Source organism: Fulmarus glacialis, unplaced genomic scaffold (genome assembly GCF_000690835.1).
Source record: "Fulmarus glacialis isolate BGI_N327 unplaced genomic scaffold, ASM69083v1 scaffold34305, whole genome shotgun sequence".
NCBI classification, from domain to species: Eukaryota; Metazoa; Chordata; class Aves; order Procellariiformes; family Procellariidae; genus Fulmarus; species Fulmarus glacialis.
Window position 1 is genome coordinate 1 of NW_009214278.1, and position 20,389 is coordinate 20,389.

Sequence of the window (20,389 nt, forward strand, 5' to 3'; positions counted from 1 at the left end):
GGGAGTTGTAGTCCGCCCCTCGCACGCTGAGGTATGCTGCGAATGCTGTCCCATCCCATTCGCGTCTGGACGCTGTCGCGACATGGCGAGGCGTCGCGCTGCCCGTTAAGGTGCGCCCTGAGAAGCAGACCACGGCCTCCGTATGGTGGTAGTTACTGGAGGGGGGGCGGAAAAGGGCTTATATCCGTGGTGTCGGTCGCGACTGTCGCCTGGCGAGCCGAGAGGGGCCCTCTGCGTGAGGGAAGAAGTGGCCTGAGGGAAGAAGTGGCCTGAGGGGATGGAAGAAAAACTGAATACATCTGAGTCGTTGTGCTTAGAAAAGAGAAGGCTAGTGGGGTGTAATGATTACTCTGTGCGACTTCTTTTTCCTCCATCTCTGTAGTGAGTAAGGAGAGAAACTATAGGTTTAAACTGCATCAAGGAACATTATGGTTAGGAGCTGGGGTAAAAAGTTCTGGTAATAGGATGACTGCACTGAACTGCACTGGAAAGCTAAAGAATTTCTATTGTTGGAGGCCTTTAAGAACAAATTAGGCTGTTCTCAGAGCAGTTACCCTTGCATTGCCATTGCCGCTCTTTGGCATGCAGACATGCCGGCTTTTAAGTTTAGAAAGAGGTGCAGAATATGCAAAGACTTGTCTAAAAGGCAAATGGGGATGCTTTTTTAGTGGTCCTGCACTTAGATAAATATGCAAGATTTCGGCTTTGGGTTAGCAAATATGCAAACATTTGGGCTCGTTTAGCACTGGGTATTTCCGTCGTTTTGCTTGTTAATGTGTGGTTTGTACTGTACAGATTATAATTGCTGGATTTTAATTTTGGTTTTGTTTCCTTTTGTTCCATTTGGTTTACAGATAATGAAACGCCGCCACGCATCTTCCAATAAAATGGGGGAGACCACTGGTGGGGGATCAGCAAAAAAACCATTTAAATCACAAAATGAACAAGGGTCTTCCACCGAAAAAAAGGGAACAGAGGGAGAAGGAAGAAAACAAGGTCAAAAAAGAAAGGTAATCATTATTTTGAATCAAAAATATTAGAAAAGCAATCAAAGGAAAAAAAAAAAGAGGCATTTTTTCCCAGTTTTTAACTGGAATTTATAGAGAATATTTCATTAACTAAATGTAGGCCTCTTGAGGAATGTCCAGTGTGAACAGCTCTTTTGAGACCCACTGCCTTAGCTGCTCCCTGGTTTCCAGAATTTCTAGTTGCGTGCTACTGGGCCTGTGGCAAGTAGAGGGAAGCATTGCCTGATAATTAATAAAAAGGCAATCTGGCTGTGCAGTTTTGAGGAGCTGCATAGCATCTGTTTGAACAGAGTGATAAAGTCAGAGTTCATGTAGCTCAGGTGAAGTTTATTCAGTTCTGGAAAAAATTCTCTGCATGTCTCAGGATTGGCCTAGGCAGCTTTGTGTTAGAGAGCGCTTACTTAACCACTGAACTTAGGGATACCATGATCTCAAGATGTGGCTGGATAGCCAAACATCTTGTGCATTTCTTATTTCACGACCTCGTTCTTGGAAGGGGAGGAATTGAGAAGAGTGAATTGCTTTCCTTAACCTGCTTGAGATGAATTACTGTTTCACAGTTCAAAAAGCCTTTTTTGTGGTCAACGTCCATAGACCTCTGTCAAGCACTAACATGCTTTTACAGCCTTTTTATAGTGGGTTGCTAGTAGTAGATGAATGGTTGCACAGCAGAGGATGTTTCAAAATTACCACATTTGCTGTAAATTTTTCTCTTCAGCACGTCACTCAGACAGTCAAGAGGAAAGCTAAGGAACACGGGGACTGTTCCCCTGCAGGTAGGATTGTATTCTTTCCTTATGTTTGTCTCGTGCAAATTCAGTGTTTTGAAAAAACACTGAAAGTAAAAGTAGTAACTGCTATGTTAAAATCATAGATGTCTGAGATGTTACTGAAATAAGTTTCAAAGGTTTCTTTCTAAACAGTAACAGCAAGTATTTGCAGTACAGTCTTACCCAGTGTGCATTCCTATCATATGTGTTGTATATGCACGTATTAATCATACACTTTTTTTTTGCAAGTAGTTTTCTTCTCTTGTAAAATTCCACCACAAGCACTCAGAACATTTTAACTTTCTCTTCAGAGGTCATTGTCTTCTCTCTTAACCTTCTGTCTTAAGACTGGCATGTATTGTATTGAACATACAAATGAGATGAGGCCTCTGCTGCATTGAGTTTCTCTCTTACGTATATTCCCACTCTTTTTTTAATTTCATTCTGGGTTTTCTCACTTGTATCACTAATGATTTTGGGAAAGTATCTGTTTAGAATGAAACTGCTGTAAGAAAGAACCTGTTCTATTTTGTGCTTTTTAAACAACTTGTGACTTGCAAATAATAAGTACCACCTGATGTGGATAGATTTGACCTGATAGTTTTCTGACATGGAAAAATCTTACCTGTTACACCTTTGACTACAATCTGACTGAATTGAGTCACAAAGCTGTCTATCCAGGTTTGACTGATTTGTCAATCAATCTTCCTTTTTTCCTTTGTGTTAACAGGAGAAAAAGGTTCTTTAAAAAAGGTGAAGCTAACCAGTGCTAAAATAGGATCTTGGCAGACTCTCTCAGAAAGCAGTAGGCAGTTTCTGGAAACTGTAATGGATTCAGTAGTACTGTAAGTGCCAAATATGCTGGTGGTTCTTCTTTGTTTCCACAAGGAATAAAGTGAAAATCATAACATTGCTTGAACTGGAAAAGCTTTGGAGCTTTTTTGGGCAATATGGCTGGCTATGTATATTTTGTCTGGTATAATATAACACTTTCTATCTGAAGTTGGAAATTTTTAGCTAGAGAAGTTCTGAGTATGTTCCCTTCACCTGATGTGTGAAGTGATGAATCACTTCACGTGTTCTCTGTGCTTGCAGGCTTTGTGATGAAAATTCTGCCTTTATTTTCTTTCCAGATCTGTTTTGTGCCAACAAAGTGAGAGAAAAGATGATGTTCAGAAGCACCTCAATTTACTGAAAGGAAGGTAAGAAATTATAATTAAAAAAAAAAAAGAAAAGAGAGAGAGAAGGGATTTAGTTTACCCAGTTGTTTCGTACCACACTTACAGAATTGCTCCTGGGAGCAATTTAGGAAATCTTGGAAGGGAGAGTTGATGCAAAATCAAGGAGGGAAATATCTTGATGGTACGTTGATTGAAGTGGACAGGCAAGAGTTGTTGAAAGACCCACTTTAACTACTTCTATATGAGTTACAGAACCTGGAAGGTATTCCTAAGAACTCCTTGAATCAGCTTTGTACTCTTTATACAGGGTTTAAATTTGTGGGCAGCTATTTATTTTGTTATCATTTTATGATAGTGGCGGGAGCAGTGATAGCTAAATTTGCTTAAATGCTAGTTCATTTTCTGACTGTTGAAGTTACTTCAAAGAGGATTGAAATTTTATATTGGGGCATAGCTAGCATTTTTATGTCATCGTGGGAGTAATTACGTATGCTTGAGTGTCTGAGAATTTTTGTGTACGTGTGTGTCGGTATACCAGGCTCTTACCAACATAGTGCCTGAGCCTATATATTGTTTTCTTTGTTCTTTCAGTACCTCAAGATTCAAACATGAGGAGCTAGTTTTTCATAAATGGTTTTCTTTTTTTTTTTTTTTTTTTTTAATGTTTCATTTGTGACATGTTTAACTTCTGAGTTGCCAAACTCCTGCAATTTCATCTGAGATGCACGGAGATTGTGGCAGTTTGGTGTATCTAACAGACAGGTCCAACTTGGAAGAATTCAAGTCTTCCTCAGAATCAGAAGGACCTTTGAGAGCAAGCTAGAACTCTTCCTCTGGCATAAAACTATTCATGTTTCACAAAAGCATTTACAGATTTTACTAAAATGATCTTTGTTTGGAAGCAGTTAAAAATACTGCTTTTAGAACTTAGTTTTACTTTGAAAAGCAGAAAGGTCAGAATGGGGAAAATATTAGTTAATGTCAATTTACACTCGGGGTGTACAGGCCAATGGGATAGAAACCACACAATGTAATAGCAAAGGTTAGAATGGTGGGATTTCTTATTCCTGGTTCCTTCCTTAGACATCTATTCCATGTGATTTTGGAAAACAATTAACGACAGCTTTTCTTCCTGTCTGGATCCTTTTACTTCACTGGCAGCAATTGGACTAAACTGAGTTTAGTTTTTCCCCATAGAAGTCATTAGTCAGTTTTCTTTTTGTTTTGCAAAGAACTCCAAACAAGTCATGCTTTCCTTTTTCTGTAATAAAGGGTGCTGAGATTTTTCAAGACTTTAAAGGTGCCTCCAGGGAAGCTGGGCAATCTGAAGAATGTCCCGAGCCTTCAAATGGCAGAGAAACAAATGCTTGAGACAAATGAAGAGTCTCTGGTACAATTGCAGGTATGAAAGGCAAGGAAGGGAAGAAAATACCTGACCCGTCTGCTGCTGCTCAGTGTGTTGTAACTTTTTAGATGGACTGCTGTTGTGGAGTAGTTGTCCACTGTTCATCATTGTCACCCACCTTCACTACAAAGCAGTGTGTCTTTTTGGATGTTTTTTCAGTGACTCAGCTGATGCTGATTGTCAGTATCTTATACACAAAAGGCTCACCGTCTCTAAAGTAAATTTTGTTCTGTTTTTGTCTCTATTTTGACTTAGGAAGAAATAAATGAAGCTGAGCGATCAGCAGAACGCATTGAAGAAACTATACAGCAACTGCAGTACAAAATCCAGGTGCTCAAGAACCAGTTAGAGGAAGATGAAAAAAAGGCCAGGAAGGTATTTCCAATGGGTGTTGCTGCATTCCTCTAAAGAGAATGTGTTTCCAGAGCTATCGTGCCCAAGCTGTTTCTGCAGAGAGCGTCATATAAGGAAGGCCTTATTTGCCTTTGCGAATGTATCTTTTCAATCTTTCCAACTTCAGTTGTAAAATTAAGAAGTTTAGTTTTCAGAAGTTGGATAATGACAGACAGTTTATTTTCCTACTTGTGTGCCTGATGTTTGGGTTTTGTTTTTTTTTTTTTGTTCCTCTTTTTCCCCTTCTAGGTATTCCAGGAAAATGGCAGTGGAGCACTCCACCTTCCAGAACTCCCCAAGCGCAGTTTACAGGCACCCACTTTGCAGGTGAGCATGGAATACATTTTCAGAGACACCTTGGCTATGAGAAGAAAGGCAACAGAATGTGCTTTTATCACTTAACCTCTGCCAGAGGGTGCAATTCTGAAAATTCTGAAATAGCGGAAAGTTTTCTCTTTTTTCTCTTTTTGTTCTTTTTTTTTTTTTCTTTTCATTGAGAACTATATGCTTACGTTTTAAAAACAGAACAAAACCCTAGAAACCCTGCCATTTAAAGGATCACATGACTTTTCCTAGGAACCCTATGGTCTTAGGGAACCTGTAATCATTTCTGAAATGTAAGCGATGGAAGGAACACTGTCTCATTCTGTGTCTTTGAATCCTTTTTATTTTAGCTGTATTTAGGTACAGTTAGGCTGCATGAAAGTGAAATTTCTGTTGGACTCAATGAAAGCTGTTTTTTATTTGTTGTCTATTATTCTTTCTTTCCTTCTTTAGGAAGAAATTTTGAAGATAAAAAATCAGAAAGGTCTTTTAAAGGACATGAACACTATTCAGCAGTCAGCTGACTTGAAGAACATGTTAACCCTCATTGAAAAGACCTATGAGAAGGTGGACTTCCTTTGAGAAACCAAAATATATGGAGTCTCCTTTGAAGAAGATAACCTAGGCCAGCACTCTGTGTTAATGTAGCATGATGATCATGGAAACTGTTTTCTTCCTAATGGCTTTACTGTTGTGACTGCTGAGTTTCTATTAAAACATTTTCTATGAATATTGGTGTATAAATCTGTAGATGCGTTCTGGGACTCTAGTGATTTAAGTGATCAATCAAGGTTTTTTGGGTTTTTTTTGGACCTGTGATGACTTCTAATGATGATATATACTGTCTTAGGAGAAGGGAGGGGAATGGATCCTGGGTTTCTTTGGGCATTCTTATAGAATAAGGCAACGTATTCCATTATATTTGGACTTTTATATCACATCTCTAAATTGGCAAAGGCAGTATCTCTTACCAAACTAACTTTTGTTTTGGAGTTAAATCCTCTTTAAACCTGAAACACATAGTAAAAGTATGGTTATATAATGCTCAGTTGCAAATCCCCTGTTCAAATTTCTTACCATTTCTTAATAAAAAACTTCCATGGCAGGAAATTGAATAATTTTAATCAAATGTACAGGATTTTTTTTTTTTAACATTTTCATATTCACCGCTTAAAAAAAAAAAAAAGAAAAAGACATTCACACCTGGTTTATCCAGATGGTTGGGGAAAGCAGATAAGAACATTATAGAGCAAAGCTCTAATTTCAGAGTTGTGTACTCACCTTATATTTCATTAACTGTCAGATATTCTTCAGCAGAAGAAAATGAAGTCAAAAGTCTATTTTCCCATTTCCTCAATTTCTGCTCTATTTTCTCCATGATGGAGCTTCTCCCTTAAAAGATTCAGTTATTACAAAGTGCTTTCTCCAGTCAAATTATCTGCTAGAACACAGAAGTGCTCTTTACCACACACTATAGGCTCTAGCAAGACTTACCATGCAAACACTTGTTCTTTTGTTTACAAGCTGCTGGTACTCTTAATGAGACATGAGCTAATTGTCTCTATTCTCCTATGAGAGATTAAAAGCCTCTCTGTAGTTGCTACATGTAGGATCAGGAGAACCAGACTAAGTGCTTGCTTGCTTTATACTGACTTACATGAAAAAGTATATACATATTTAGAAATATTTCTCAAATTTTTGATCACTCAACAAGGGGAGCATTTACTGACATAACCACTACCCCAAAGTAATTTAATCCAGATTATGGATTAATGATTTTCCTGCATGCCAGCTATCTTAATTTTTGAGTAAAGATATACTCCTTTGCTTTCATTAAGGGTGATCAACTTGTGAGCAAGTGGGTTTTGAACTTCATGAACCACATAGATACCTTTTTTCGTTTTTAAAAAAAAAGAGAAAGCGTGGAGAAGGGCAGTAAGTAGGAGTCAGAAATGATATAGCTTCCATACAAGGAAAGTTGAAATAGCAGTAACTGAAGAAGGAAATAATAAAGATGTAATGCATTTTATGAAAGCATTGAGTAGGGATTGGTTACTCATGGCTAGATAGCAAGCTCTTAAAGTAGGGTACTCTGTGTAAACAGTGCCAGAAGATTTTGTGTAAGACAAAGTGTACAAATAGATGTGAAAAAGAAGTAAACAAATCTATGAAGCGTGTGTCCATCAGAGACAATTAAATGGTTTCGACAAGGTAGTGTTACATTGCTGATGTACTTTTAATCAGACATGCTGACACCCTGAAAGGCAGGGTACTGAAATGGGATGAATTTTTGCTTAGCTATTTGCAGCATTTCTTACATTTCCCCAAGAAAGGCTGTAATTACAAGACCTTTTGCAATTATTCCATGGAATTGAGATTTGGTCTCTTCCCTTCCTTCCAAATCTAGTTGTTCAGATTGCAATGTGTTATGTTCAAAATAGTGTTTAAATGCAAAGAGGAAGCCCTGCTTGGGGAGGAGCGTATAATACCCTTTATGTATGTTAGGTGCTATTTCTTTGTTACTCCTAAAACCAGTTTTGTCCAGCTGTATAGAGAAATACAGGCAGAGTATGATAGCAGAGGCCTTGAGAAATGGAGATATGGGATGCGGTGCAGAGAAGTACAGGTATGGGGTGCTAAGCGATGGGGCACGGGAGAGCGGTGAGGATAAGAGATGAGGCTTGGCACGGGAGACCCCTTAGCTATAAAGAACTCACCAACAATCAGATTTCTCTATACTACGTCATTATGTTAGTCATAAATATCTCATCTGACATAGAATAACTGCTTGTTACTGCTGCCTGTATAAAACTGTGGTTGTACCATACACAGATAACAAAAATAAAATAATTATTCATAGACCCCTGGTCAATTAGAGGAAATGCTAAATTACACAGCTAAGTAAAACATTCAAAGAGCGCCTGGTGAGCCTCAATCCTGAGGCCTTGTAAACGCAGTGCAAAGCTGTCACTAGCAGTGGAGGTCCTGCCTTACAGGGCTAGACAGTTACAGAAGCAAGCCATAATTATTTTAGTTTCATTTTTTTTCCTGACATTGGGTGATTATGATAGGCAGGCTGGCTGTGGATGTTGTTACTTTGGGGTTGTCATGCACATATAAACAGGACAACATAAAACAGGAACATAAACCCAGACTTTTAGGAGGTGGTCTGAGCTCAACTTAGTTGATGGTGGATACCCTTGGGCAGAGTTGCAGAATGATCAGGTTTTGGTTTCTAATGAGTTCACTGTTGATCAGTTTGCGTGGAGCTGTGAACTTGTGTGATTTGACTTGGGAGCATCTGAAACTCCTCAATTTCACAAACCTTGGCTTCAAGTAGGTAAGTTACAAACTACAGATTTCTTAAGATATAGCAGGAATATCAATCCGTACCCCATATCAACTCTTCCTCATGCTCAAATCATCTTTCTGCATGTGCTCTCCCATAACACTTCAATGTTCCTTCTCTATTGATTCTTCTGCCTTGTGCTATAGGTTATCAAGTTCAAATCAAAAGGACAATATGGGTTAGCATCACCAGACTGGACTGACAGGGACAACCAAAAAATCAGGCAAAGGGTGAACAGGGCTGCCACCTCAAAATGATGCTTGGGGCTCCTTAGCTGGGTTGGGTTTCTCTTTGGCAGAACATGTCCCAGTTTATCTCAGGCTCTTAATTCCCTCATCGTATGAAGCTTGGTACCGAGAATGAGAATTGACTACTTTAATTTCACTACCACTGAGAAGAAAAAGGGTAATTATCAGTATGTGCAAAGCAGATCATTCACTGGTATGAATGCAAAGAGATTAAATGTCTTAATGAAAAAATTAAAGGTTCTTGCTTGAGCCTATACTCTTGAACAAGCCTTTTGACACTACAGAGTCCCTCCTCCTCTGAAGGTGTGGCTGGCTCTGGCTTTTATTTCCATGCTCCCCAAAAGAAAGAAAGAATAAAGCTTTTAGGAACCATATACCAGTTTAGAACAATTTGGATCAATAAAATTACAGTTTTAAGATTCTGGACAAGGACTCTCGTCATTCCCCATGCAGAAGCAGCCACAAAGTGGATGCATTTTATTGTCTCCTAACTTCAAGTTTATTGTTCCACTTTGGAAGGATGAGCTACAAGACTGAAATCAGGTGAGAGATCAGGTGGTCTATCAGTGCAATATTTTTTTTCGATCCGAAAGTACTTCCAGGCGTAGAGGTGTAAGAACTGTCCTCAGGTAAAAGTAGCTGTATATTCAAACACGTGTCAACGCTGCCTTTAGATATAGTTGCACATATATTGATGTGCTGTGACACAGAGGCAATTTTCCCTCTGAAAACGGTGAGAAAAAGGAGTATAAGCTTCAAGAAAGGTAAATATGCACATGTGATCATAGAATGGGCTATTTTTTTTTTTAATTTTTATGGCAAGACAAGGAACAAGGGGAGGGCTTGAGACTGATGGTGGATCACATGGATGCTGGAAGATACTTTCTTATCTAAGGCACAAGTGTCTTAGTGGGGCAGCCTGAGCTTCACTATATTGCTCTGTTCATGTATCTCTACCCCGACCTGGGGAGCAGATTGTCTGTATAAGTGTGTTGCTTAATGCTATGGTTTATTCAACCCTTAATTTGGCTGCTGAGGACAACAACAAGAGGCAATTAGTGCTGACTGTTGTGTTGTTTCTCCGTTAAACAAAGCCTTGCCACTTGGAAACTGGACTAAATATTTGAAACCTAAATATAGCCTGGAAGGAAGATTCAAATTATGAGATGCAAAAGCCTTTAGAAAAAATACATACTGTGCAATCTGTAGAATTAAACAAAATTAAAAAACGGCCAGATTGGCACATTGTATTAAGAACAAGTGAATAGAAACCTTTTTCTATGGGTGACAGATCAGTCAGTGATCTTGGAAAGACTCCTTGACTCACTTGCAGTAGAAGATCAACTATAAGGTTAATACATAGCGCTGACAAGATAAGTCGTTGATGCTAAGACCCTTCAACATTTGTAGTATGCTTTTTATTTCCTTTAAAAACATAGGAAAATCAGATTGAGTAACACCTGATTGTTCTTGTGATCTGTCTGTTGGATCAGTACCTTTGTAGTAGCCATATAGCGTCTAATAAGCAAACATGGGTGCTGAGGGTGGATGACCACCTAGCCCCCTGCTACAGGATTTATTGCTTCATCTGTGATCCTGAGAGGTGGCTGCTTGTAAGATGTTTGTTAGTAGTAAGGTAGATACTTGATGGCTGCAATAATTTGTAAGGTGTGTTAAGATTTATAATGAACTGCAGCAAAGGGAAATGCTTTTAAGATTAACTGGTGCACATTGAAGAGGTAAAAGAGAGGATGAAGGATGTGGTACTTCTGAGAAACCTTAGGATTTGAATTCTTTCCTTGGACCTTTTAAGTGAAGATACATTTTTATTGCTTCTTGGGGTTTTTTTGTTTCTTGGGGTTTGGTTGTTTGGTTGTTTGGTTGGTTTTTTTGACAGACCATAACTATGTTGTTTTGGATGGGCTAGTTTGGATTTACAGCGAAGGTGGAAAGGAAAAAAAATTACCAAGGCAAGGCAGCTGTTTCATAAATAAGATTTGTGGCTGTCATTCTCGCAGTAACTCCTCTGCTGAAGTTACCCTGGGGGATGAACTATCCCAAATCATAGCCTAAAAAGTTAAAGGCTGAATTAACATAGTACAAATTACTCTTACTTGTACCAGTAAGAGAGTTGGGTCATATCTAGGCTTAAAGAAGTTGGTGGTAAGATTTTATTTTTACAGTTTTTACCAGCAAAAACTAACATGATTTTTTGGGGCAGACATGAGAAAGCCTTTTTTTGAACCTGTCTGTAAGAGACCTGCCTGAGGTTGCACAAGAAACCTGGTGTAGAATAACAAATTAAGCCCAGGATTTTCTGACTCCAACTTGGTCTGCCAAACACCATCCCATCTTGCTGTTCTCTGCACATCCATCTATTGAAAAAAAAAAATTCCCAAAACGCTTTCCACAGGAGAATGCTGAAACAGGGCACTTGTGGGAGCTATTGTATTTTATGAAATTAGCAATTATGCCACTCAGTTCCTCCACATTATTGCTTTTCTGAGTGACTCTATACCTTGTGTGTGTTCCCAGCAAGGAAGATGCTGGTCCTCAACTGCTCCATGAAGCTGCAGCTGCTGGAGAAAATGCTAAGGTGGAGTTTCCCCGGGTGCCTCAAGGTAACACAGCGCTGACCTGTCATTTTCTGTGGTATTTCCATCAGTGAATCAGGACGTTTGTCAGGGAGAGGGTTGTGCTTCTTCTGGACTGACTGATATTTGCTGTTTAGATGACTACATCTGAGATATCTGTTTGGCCCTGCTTACTAACCCAAATCCACACACTTAAGAAAAGAAAGAAGCAAACCGGTCCACCTCCTCTCCAAAGTAATTAGGGTTGGCATAATTAGACAATGGTTTATCTTCATGGTAATATGCCTTACTGATGGGTGTGTAGGTATGAAAATCTACACGTGTGCTTTCAGCTCTGTGTCACAGGTTCATACTCTGGTTTATAACACAGGCGCCACGTTAGCAGGTCTCAAACTGTCTTTCTTCTCTTGGCTCTTCATCCTGGAGGTGTATGGAGCTGTGATGAACACCAACCGAGGGAACCCCTTCAGGAAGGAAGTGGTGGTGGACTCATGGCCAGACTTCAGAGCTGTTATCACCCGGCTGCAGAGGGAAGTAGATTGACGTGTTTTTTATCTTCGTTTCCGAGATGTGGATCTAACGTGACTGGGGCCTTCCTCTCAGCTTCCCGAGATCTTTGCGGATGGGGCTAGCTTTATCTGGGAAGTGTGTAACAGGGGGAGGTGGGAACCATGAAGTGCAATAGGACATCCCAGTGGGTGCCAGCACAAAGCCCACTATAGGGAGTGCTGCTTTTTCCCGAAACATTCTGCCTAGCAATTATAGCATAACTAAACTTATTTATGAAGTACACACTCTAATTGATTGTAATTATCCTGACTGCATGAAGATTAACTGAAGATTAACTTGCGTAGCTTATGCAGAGACACATTTTACCTGCAGTCATGACACTTGACCAAATATTCCAAGGATTCTTTGGTCTTTCTAGCTTTTGTACAGACAGACAGAAAAAAAAGCCTTAGTGAGCTTGTGATGGGGCAGATGCGGCTACAAGGTGAAAGAAGGGTCCTTCTGCAGTCTTTTGGTCCATAACAGGCAGTGCTAAAGAGAAGCTGGGAGGGGGCATTGCCTTAACACCTTCTGTCCACCATGATAAAGCAACCTCTGAGTTGCATGAATTTGTGGGTGCTTCCCCAACTCCAGGCTAGGAGACAAGCCCTTTTTGGTGTAGGCTCATATGGGGTACACTTAAATCCTTGGCGTGGTCTCTGGGACAACCAGCTCTCCTAGGCCAGCAATGCAGGAGTCAGCATAGGACACAGACAATCCCCAGTTGGCAGTTTGGATGTTTCCAACCTGTTTTGGAGACTAAGAGAGTTTAATAGTCTTGACGAGGCCAGGCTGTGCTATTTCAACTCAGGGGCAGAGAACAAGCATTGGTACTATTTTGTTTACCAGAAGAGAAGCGGTCTAAATACGTTGACCTTGGCAACCAAATAACACAGCATGGTTTTTGGGACAACGAGTAGTAGAGGTGAGCTTTGAACAATGAATTAGGCAAGAGTTTCAAGAAACTGCCACCAGGTTTGGGTTACTGTGCCTTGGGTACATGAGGACTTACTACCATTGCTGCTTTCTGCTAATATGACACTGTGGAGAACAACAGATATTTCTACTGTCTTGCTTGAGAGTCGTTACTGAAAAAGTCCTAAAAGGAAGCAACCCTGAAGCTCGTAACAATTTTTAGATCTCTGGCGTTGGCTTTCAGGGAGTTTTGATTCCAATGTGAAAAACGTGTGTGTGGGAACGGGGAGAATTTTTAATTCTTCCATATTTTTTCTCCTCAGAATGAGATGGATGACCTTGACCATTATACCAATGCTCATGCAGTTTTCTACAAGGAGTTACAGGCTTACCAGGAGCTACTGGAAAACACAAATGCCATCAACTGGGGACAAATTTTTCAGATACAAGGTACAGTCCAGCCTTACTTGGTTTAGAGGAAACAGAATAGATAAAATCTTCATGGAGTGTAGACTCTGGCATTCTGCTCTGTAGAAAGATTTTTTGTGCTTAAGTAAAGCACAAGACTTAGGATATGACTCTTCTAGCTTTTGAATTTCATCTGTATCATATTCACTGTTACCATTTCAAGTTCTGCTTTCAATTAGATGAAGCTATTTCCTTGTCAGGAAGGCATGTTTGTTTATGTTTAATTTTGCTACTGGCCATAGGATTCTGTAGACAACATACAGACTGACCTGAGCCATAGTTAATGCAGTAATTAAAGGTTTAGTGAAAGCCAGTGTTTGAAAGCTGAACCCAGACAAGACCTAAATGGGAAATAATTTTTAATAGTGAAGGTTACCAATTAGTAGAAGGACTTGCTTGTGGAATAGGTGATTCCTCCACGACTGAAATCCTTGTATTAGGACTGGGTAATTTACTGTGGCTCAAACTGAGGATAGGAGTTAGTTAGATGGGGAGGTCACTTGGAGAGGGTCTGTGTCCTCATTGTTCTGGTGATTGGATTAGATGAAAAGTGTGGTGTCTTCTGACCTTCACATATGTGAAGTTATAGCCAGAGTGTGGAGGGAACCTAGTTAATAATTTTGAAGATTTCAAATACCTGGCTAGTGCCTTTAAAAGTGTACTATTGGGCTTTATTTTTTTTTAAATGCTTTCTTTTTAAAGTGCCTTAGTATTTATCTTTGTATACACAGGGCTCCAGGATGGAATACGTGAAATATCCAGAACTGTGGCTTTATCTAAGCAGGTAGATGTGAAAACATCCTCTTCCCAGACGGTTATCCATTCAGACCCGGACATGCTGCCAGATGTCAGACTTCAGTATGTCTAAGCACTCCATGTCATTACTATAGCAATATATTTCCTGAAAGTACATTTACATCAAAAATATCAGGAAGACTGCTAGGCTTTCTCTGTGAGTGGGTCAAAAACCTGACTGAGGAATTACTTGGTAACGAAGGAACTATTACCTTAAATACTTACCAAGATTTGTCTTTAATCAGTCTATCACTTTTGCATTTTTATGGTCCAGAATAGTCCCCATCCCCTGCTCTCATCATGTATACATGGGATCCACAGGTCTGCTTTCCATCTCCTTTGGCTTTCCTGTGTCAAAGCTCCTTAGATTTGATAGATGGATCTGGGACTCCCGCAAAGTTTATTTTTCACAAGGGGGCTTTACACAACTACTTGAAGCCTTCTAAGTTTTCTAACATCTCTCTGCTGGTGAGATATCGATCTGACATCAAAGCAGAAGAGTAGGGGAACCACAGGCTCCGTTTTTCCTGGAATAAATTTCTCAGCAGTGGATTCAAAATCCAGAGGCAATCTATCAGTCTTGGAGGATGAGAGACTGGAAATCAAATCCTTTCCACTCCTCTGTGGCACCTAATATGTCACTGAGGTTCCTTGCCTTCTTTAACATATTATCCACTCTTCCTGTAAGGAATGAGGCACCTCTGGAGTGTGTTGTGTGGACTCAGGAGCATATATAAACAAAAACCTAAAATGGAGAGGTGCTGCCCTCTCTAATTATTCCCAAACCTCCAGTTCACTTTGATTCCCCTTTGTCGTGGTTTAACCTGGCAGGCAGCCAAATACCACGCAGCCGTTCACTCACTCCCCGCCCCCCCCCAGTGGGACGGGGAGAGAATCGGGAGGGTAAGAGTGAGAAAAACTCGTGAGTTGAGATAAAGACAGTTTAATAAAACAGAAAAGGGAGAATAATGATAATGATAAAATATACAAAATAAGTGATGCACAATGCAATTGCTCACCACCCGCGCTGACCGATAAAAATTTAACCCTATCCCAGCCGAAACCAGGACACCCTTTCTGATATAGACCTGGAAATCTATTTGGCTGGAGAAGACAGCTTTAAATCTAGTGCAGTTGCTTGGAGAATATAAGGCACAGCTTTCTTCCTAATACACTTTCTGTACTGTCTCTTAGGATGGACCCTAAATTAACCTTGGCTTACCTGGACATCTCCCATGTCAGCCTGCTCAGCAAAACCTGGTCACGGGGAGGCAACCCAAGGTGCCAGAAGTACCTTGCTAACCTCATTTGCTGCTTCCCCAGTGTCTGTGTCTTGGATGACAACAGGTATCCCCTCTCCTGGAGCCTGACAGACCAGTTTGCCACCATGATTCATGGCTATACTCTTCCAGAGCATCGGAGGAAGGGTTATAGCAGGCTTGTGGCTACCACTGTAGCTAAGAAATTGCATAGCTGTTGCTTTCCAGCACAGGGTAATGTCCTGGAGATGAATATACCATCAATACCATTGCTGAAAAGCATGAATGCCCAGTTTCTTCCCTGCTCATTTTTCAGAGTGATTCATACACCTTTTCATTTTTTAGCCAAATCTCACTTATAGCCAAACCTCACAAATCTCTACATTCAGATCAACTTTTGTGCACTGCAGGAGCACTTCGGTGGAATTTAATAGCTTAGGTGAGATCAAAAATCAGGCAAAAGTTTCCTGTGTAAGCCTGAAAGTGAAGATATTAACTGCTCATGACTTCTCTGCTCAGGGAAAACAGCTCATGGCAAATCCAAAAGACTTAGGAACGGTTGCAAGCTTAATAGTTTTGTTGTAATTCAACTGTAATTGTACTGTTTCTGATTGAAGAATTATTCTTTCTGTGTATCTACAGCAGAATCCTTGGACACCTCTAACCCCATCAATCTGTCTTGATGTAAGTCCTCCAGCCTCTCCTTTCCCTAAAAGAGATTAGTACGCGAAATTAAGAAGCAGAGAAACCTGCAAGGAGCAGTCTGAATTAAAGAAAAACTTTATAAAGAAGTCTTTTAGTGTCTAATACAGAAACAAGTCTGTTTCCTTTCTACTGTGGGTCTCCTTTATGCTCAAGACAAATCTGTCTGTCTATCTATCTTCTGCTCATGGTAGAGCTAAACATGCAAAGGCTGGATAAAAAGTCTTGCAGATTTTAACTTCAGCACATAGGTGTTTTATCACAAGTCAGGAGGGCTTGCTACAAGTCATTTCCGTCAATTCTATTAGTAAATAACTCCAAATGCTTTGCAAATGCTCCTTCTGGGGGTGGAAGTAAGTCTAACTGGTTTCACACCAGTCTAAAACTCACTTAAAATTTAGCAGACAGAAGCTGTGAGATATCCACGTTGTCTCTCAGTCAAGAGTGTCCAAGTATAGATGTGTATTGGGAGCAACAATGAGGATGCTGTCACTGAAGGCCATGGGAGGACACATGTATATGCCAAAGCTGATAAGGTTTTTGCACAGCAGCCTACTAGGAGGATAATGACATGACTAAGAGGTTGTTCCTTGAGCAGCACAGCTATCAAAGACAGGTTGCCTATGATATAAAATACAACGGAGGCTCCATTTGGTTGGCTGAAGGCAAGCAATGCCCTAGGGTACCCTTCCTGATCTGCAGCTGCTGATCCAGAAGGCAACAAATCTCCCACATGTCACATTTGTGAGCCCTGTGCAGGTATCTCCAGTGCTGCATGGTGTCTGAAATGACACCAAAGGCAGGGTTCAACTACTGCTGAACAAACCTAAGTGTCTGTTTAGGTTAAGTCAAATCTCTGTCTAGGCTCCACTGACTGTATTCAGGAGATCTCCACTGAATAATGATGATGTAGACTAAGCCTGTACTTACTTGCCTAGGCATGGGTGCCTAGTCCAGCTTCAGGCATCTTAGAATATTTGAGACACCTTCCTAATTTCAGAGGCCCAATAGGAGACCAACACTCTTCTGGGTTACTCATTGGACATCAGCTGTCATAAAGCACCTCAAACAACACTCAAGATCTAGACAACTGGATTAAGTCACAAGGGTAGATATAGACACTTATAGTCAGACACCTAAATTTACATGTCTGAATTTGTAGCTGAATCCTGCCAATTGCAGGTGCTTTTAACTAACGGCATGTGTCTTGAGGTACTACCAACACAGTAGCGTGGGAAGAGCAGCTCTGAAATTTTTTCTTGCTGGAGGTCACCATCCTTTGCTAGTCAAGGCAGTTGATTCCAGAGGACATTTGTAACTTCTAGTATTTCTGTTGGTTCCTGGTATTGTATAAATTACTAGTCTGGACCACCTCTTCCAGCACCTTGCAGAAGACAGTTTAAAATGGGAGGACTCTTGTTTCACAGGGCAGCTGGTCCAGTACACTGATTTCTCTTTTACATTTTAAGAATCACTAGACTTTTTTATTTAGTCAGTATTTCTTAGCTTTCCATGTTACAGCATGTCTATTTACCAATATATCCCCAGAGAAAAGCAAAGTGGCAATGCAGTGGTGGTCTTCTAGTGATAATTTGCTTTGTGAGTAATTTGTCACTGTTGTGGAGACTACTTCCACAACAACACACCAGTGCCTTCTGCTCATGGCAAAATAGAGGAATAAGCATCATGCCATGCAAGCTCATCCAAAGAGCCTGGATCTCAGCCTGAGAAGTGTCCCAAAATTGGATCTCCACTGGAAAATAGAACACTGGGAGTCTTACTATATCATCTTGGCATTTAACTTTGACCCGGAGAGGTATTGTACTTTCTGTTACACCTACGTATGTCCAAAACTATATTTGGATCCATCTGGATTCAAAATCAGATTGGATAAAGCCCTGCACAGTCTGGTCTGACCTCACGACTGACTCTGCTTTGACCTCCTGCAGTCCCGTCCAACCTGAATTATCCTGCAGTCCTGTGAGCCTGTGAATCTATTTGCATTCCTGTTTTGAACCGCAATTTCACCTTTTGGATTTGAATGGGTGTGACTGGAAGCGGCATGTGACTGTGAAGGGGATGTGTGTCTACAGGTGCTGCTTTCTGCTGAATTTGTTATGTGTCTCTGGTATTTTGTGGATATTTCTGTGCAAACATGTACCCAGCACTGCTGGCAAGGTTCCTCACAGACCTGAACTAAATACTTAATGGGGACTATTAAGATTTAGCCTTAAGCTTGTGTTTATCTACTGAACTGAAAGGGGCCATGATTGCAACACCTGGCAGGAGTCAGGTCCAGAATAAAAGGAGTCCTATTTCATTTTGAAAAGGAGATTAGCTAAAGCCGGAATGCGAACCGGTTTTGGCAGTCCTTTCTGGCAAAGGAAGGAGAGCAGACGGGGAGGACAGACAAAGGCAGAACAAAGAGTCCAGGTGGTGGAAGGGGACCCTGTAAAGCTGTGCAGATTCGTTCCTGAATTTGTCCAGGAGGGAACCCAGAGGGAAGGGAAAGAAAATTCGAAGGGTCAGCCTGTTGGAGAAACAAGGTTAGGTCCAGGGAAAGGGCCTTAGAGAACCAAGCCTACAGAAAGGCTCTGAAGGGGCTGGGGAGGAGCCATGGGCCTGTTCGTTGTGTTTTCTGCCTATTTCTTCTGATACTGACAGCAAGGGTGTCCTCAGTCCTATATGAACGCTGAGTAGTCGGCTCTGTTACTGTGAAGGTTTAATGCAAACAGCATATACAGCAAGAGAGGAAAAAATGCATTCTACACAGATTCAAGCAAAAAACAGTAGATTGGTTAATACCCAAGAGGCTGTTTCTTCCTCCAAGGTTTGCCTGTCCTCTAAGCTGCTGGCTTGACTTATGTCAACCCTGTCACTGAGATCTCCCTTGATTCAGACAATGTGGACTAGAAGCACAACAGTGGCTGTTGCTGGCCAAAGAGCTGCCAGGGAACCTTTGAACAGCAGCTGTCAATCTGCTCAAAATTCAAGTCATATGAGCTCTGGCTTCACCTAAGTTTCAAAGCTTCACACAGCACCCAACTGAGTGGCTTGCTGGTTTTCTTCCTTGCATCCTTTGACATCATAACAACGTGTCCTGGTTTCGGCTGGGATAGAGTTAAACCATGACATAATGCATTCTAACGGGATAACTAACAACAACCCAGGCGAATGAGAGAGGTTAATAGTTTATGTGCGTAGACCTTTGGAAGAACTGGATGCCTGCAGCTCTGCGAGGAGGGGATGCTCGACACCTTCATGGGCTAATTCCAGGGTTACTTGACTTGCAGTGTGTACCTGACAGGATGGTATTAATGGAAGGCACCTCCCATTGCTAGATATATGCAATATAACAGAGTAGGAGACACATGTCTTTTTAGGGCACAAAGGATTTTGAATTATCAGCAGGGTCCTGGACTAAAAATTTCAAAGTTTTCTAAAAGGAGGGCAAAAAGGTGGATTAATTTCACTAATGTTCAAATATTCCATTATTATTTTAGCTTTCTGAGTTTCATACTACACTAAATATAAGAATGTCACTTGTATGTGGAGTGCCATTTGAAAGACAGTGTGTGTACCTGAGCAACTCATACAGGGCTGGCAGATTTGGTTTCAGAAAACCAAGCTACGATTCTACTTCGTCAATTTTTAAAAACTGAATATAGTTTTTGAGCAAAGCAGGGATTCCTGGCAGGAGGGAGCTATCGGCATAAACCAGCGAATTTCTGCAAGACCATAGAAAAGTGAGAATTGCAGGAAACAATAGTGCTTTGCTAGTGTGTGAGCAGGTGCACAGATGTATACATTCCTGATTCAAAGGCCAGTCTGGGTTTAAGGCAGCCTAGTATTTTAGGATAACTGAATATATCAAGATTATAATCCTTGTCTTTCTCAAGTCCAGGTAAATTCTGCCATTGCCTTCGGTAAGGCCAGATGTCTACCTCTAGATTCTATCTCATTCAGCCCAATTAGACCATTTTTACAGAAGCTGTGGAGATTCTACATTTATCGAGAGGGAGAATAATTTCCAGATAAGTACATCCAGTGGTTGTTTGGTTTGAAGACATAAAATAACCATTTGATAAACAGAAATACCTCAGCAAAGAGCCTGAGGTGATCATGCAGCATAGGATCCCGCCATATGAAAAGCAGAATTTCAGGCTGCCTAGGCAAATAAAGGTCCTGGAGGATAGAGCAGGGTCAGTTCAGACAAGACTGTCAACTTTTTGGCTGAAAACACTCAATGTATAGCCAGTGCAGAGAGCTCACTGAAGCACTAATATGAGTTTCGCTGCTTCTCTCTTCTTGCCTTCAGAAAGGTGTTGATGGGAAGAACTTGAAATTCTCATGGAAGTGGGTTTATCTTCTCCAGCTACTCCTAGAGGTATTGCCAGTTAACGGAAGAG

At 40.7% G+C, this 20,389-nt stretch overlaps 2 protein-coding genes across 2 annotated transcripts; both read left to right on the plus strand.

The window, feature by feature from the left end:
- Positions 1–42: 42 nt before the first annotated feature.
- On the plus strand, positions 43–5,683 carry CENPQ (centromere protein Q). The gene is made up of 9 exons (XM_009578503.1): positions 43–90; positions 855–1,010; positions 1,747–1,804; positions 2,529–2,643; positions 2,932–3,000; positions 4,252–4,381; positions 4,640–4,759; positions 5,027–5,104; positions 5,555–5,683. Exons 1-9 carry the CDS (start codon positions 43–45, stop codon positions 5,681–5,683), a joined length of 903 nt encoding a protein of 300 aa, XP_009576798.1.
- Positions 5,684–11,241: 5,558 nt separating this feature from the next.
- GLYATL3 (glycine-N-acyltransferase-like 3) lies at positions 11,242–15,640 on the plus strand. The gene is made up of 5 exons (XM_009578505.1): positions 11,242–11,319; positions 11,719–11,826; positions 13,080–13,206; positions 13,956–14,082; positions 15,214–15,640. The coding sequence occupies exons 1-5, from the start codon at positions 11,242–11,244 to the stop codon at positions 15,638–15,640; spliced, it is 867 nt and encodes a 288-aa protein (XP_009576800.1).
- Positions 15,641–20,389: the final 4,749 nt, after the last annotated feature.

What these genes read in the sequence shown, in the direction of transcription:
- GLYATL3 (XM_009578505.1), top strand. Translation starts at nt 11,242, where the DNA reads ATGCTGGTCCTCAACTGCTCCATGAAGCTGCAGCTGCTGGAGAAAATG. An exon ending in TCACCCGGCTGCAGAGGGAA is followed by an intron (nt 11,827 to 13,079) that starts GTAGATTGACGT and finishes TTTTCTCCTCAG; the next exon opens with AATGAGATGGATGACCTTGA. An exon ending in ACAAATTTTTCAGATACAAG is followed by an intron (nt 13,207 to 13,955) that starts GTACAGTCCAGC and finishes TTGTATACACAG; the next exon opens with GGCTCCAGGATGGAATACGT.
- CENPQ (XM_009578503.1), top strand. Translation starts at nt 43, where the DNA reads ATGCTGTCCCATCCCATTCGCGTCTGGACGCTGTCGCGACATGGCGAG. An exon ending in CTCAATTTACTGAAAGGAAG is followed by an intron (nt 3,001 to 4,251) that starts GTAAGAAATTAT and finishes TCTGTAATAAAG; the next exon opens with GGTGCTGAGATTTTTCAAGA. An exon ending in ATGAAAAAAAGGCCAGGAAG is followed by an intron (nt 4,760 to 5,026) that starts GTATTTCCAATG and finishes TTCCCCTTCTAG; the next exon opens with GTATTCCAGGAAAATGGCAG.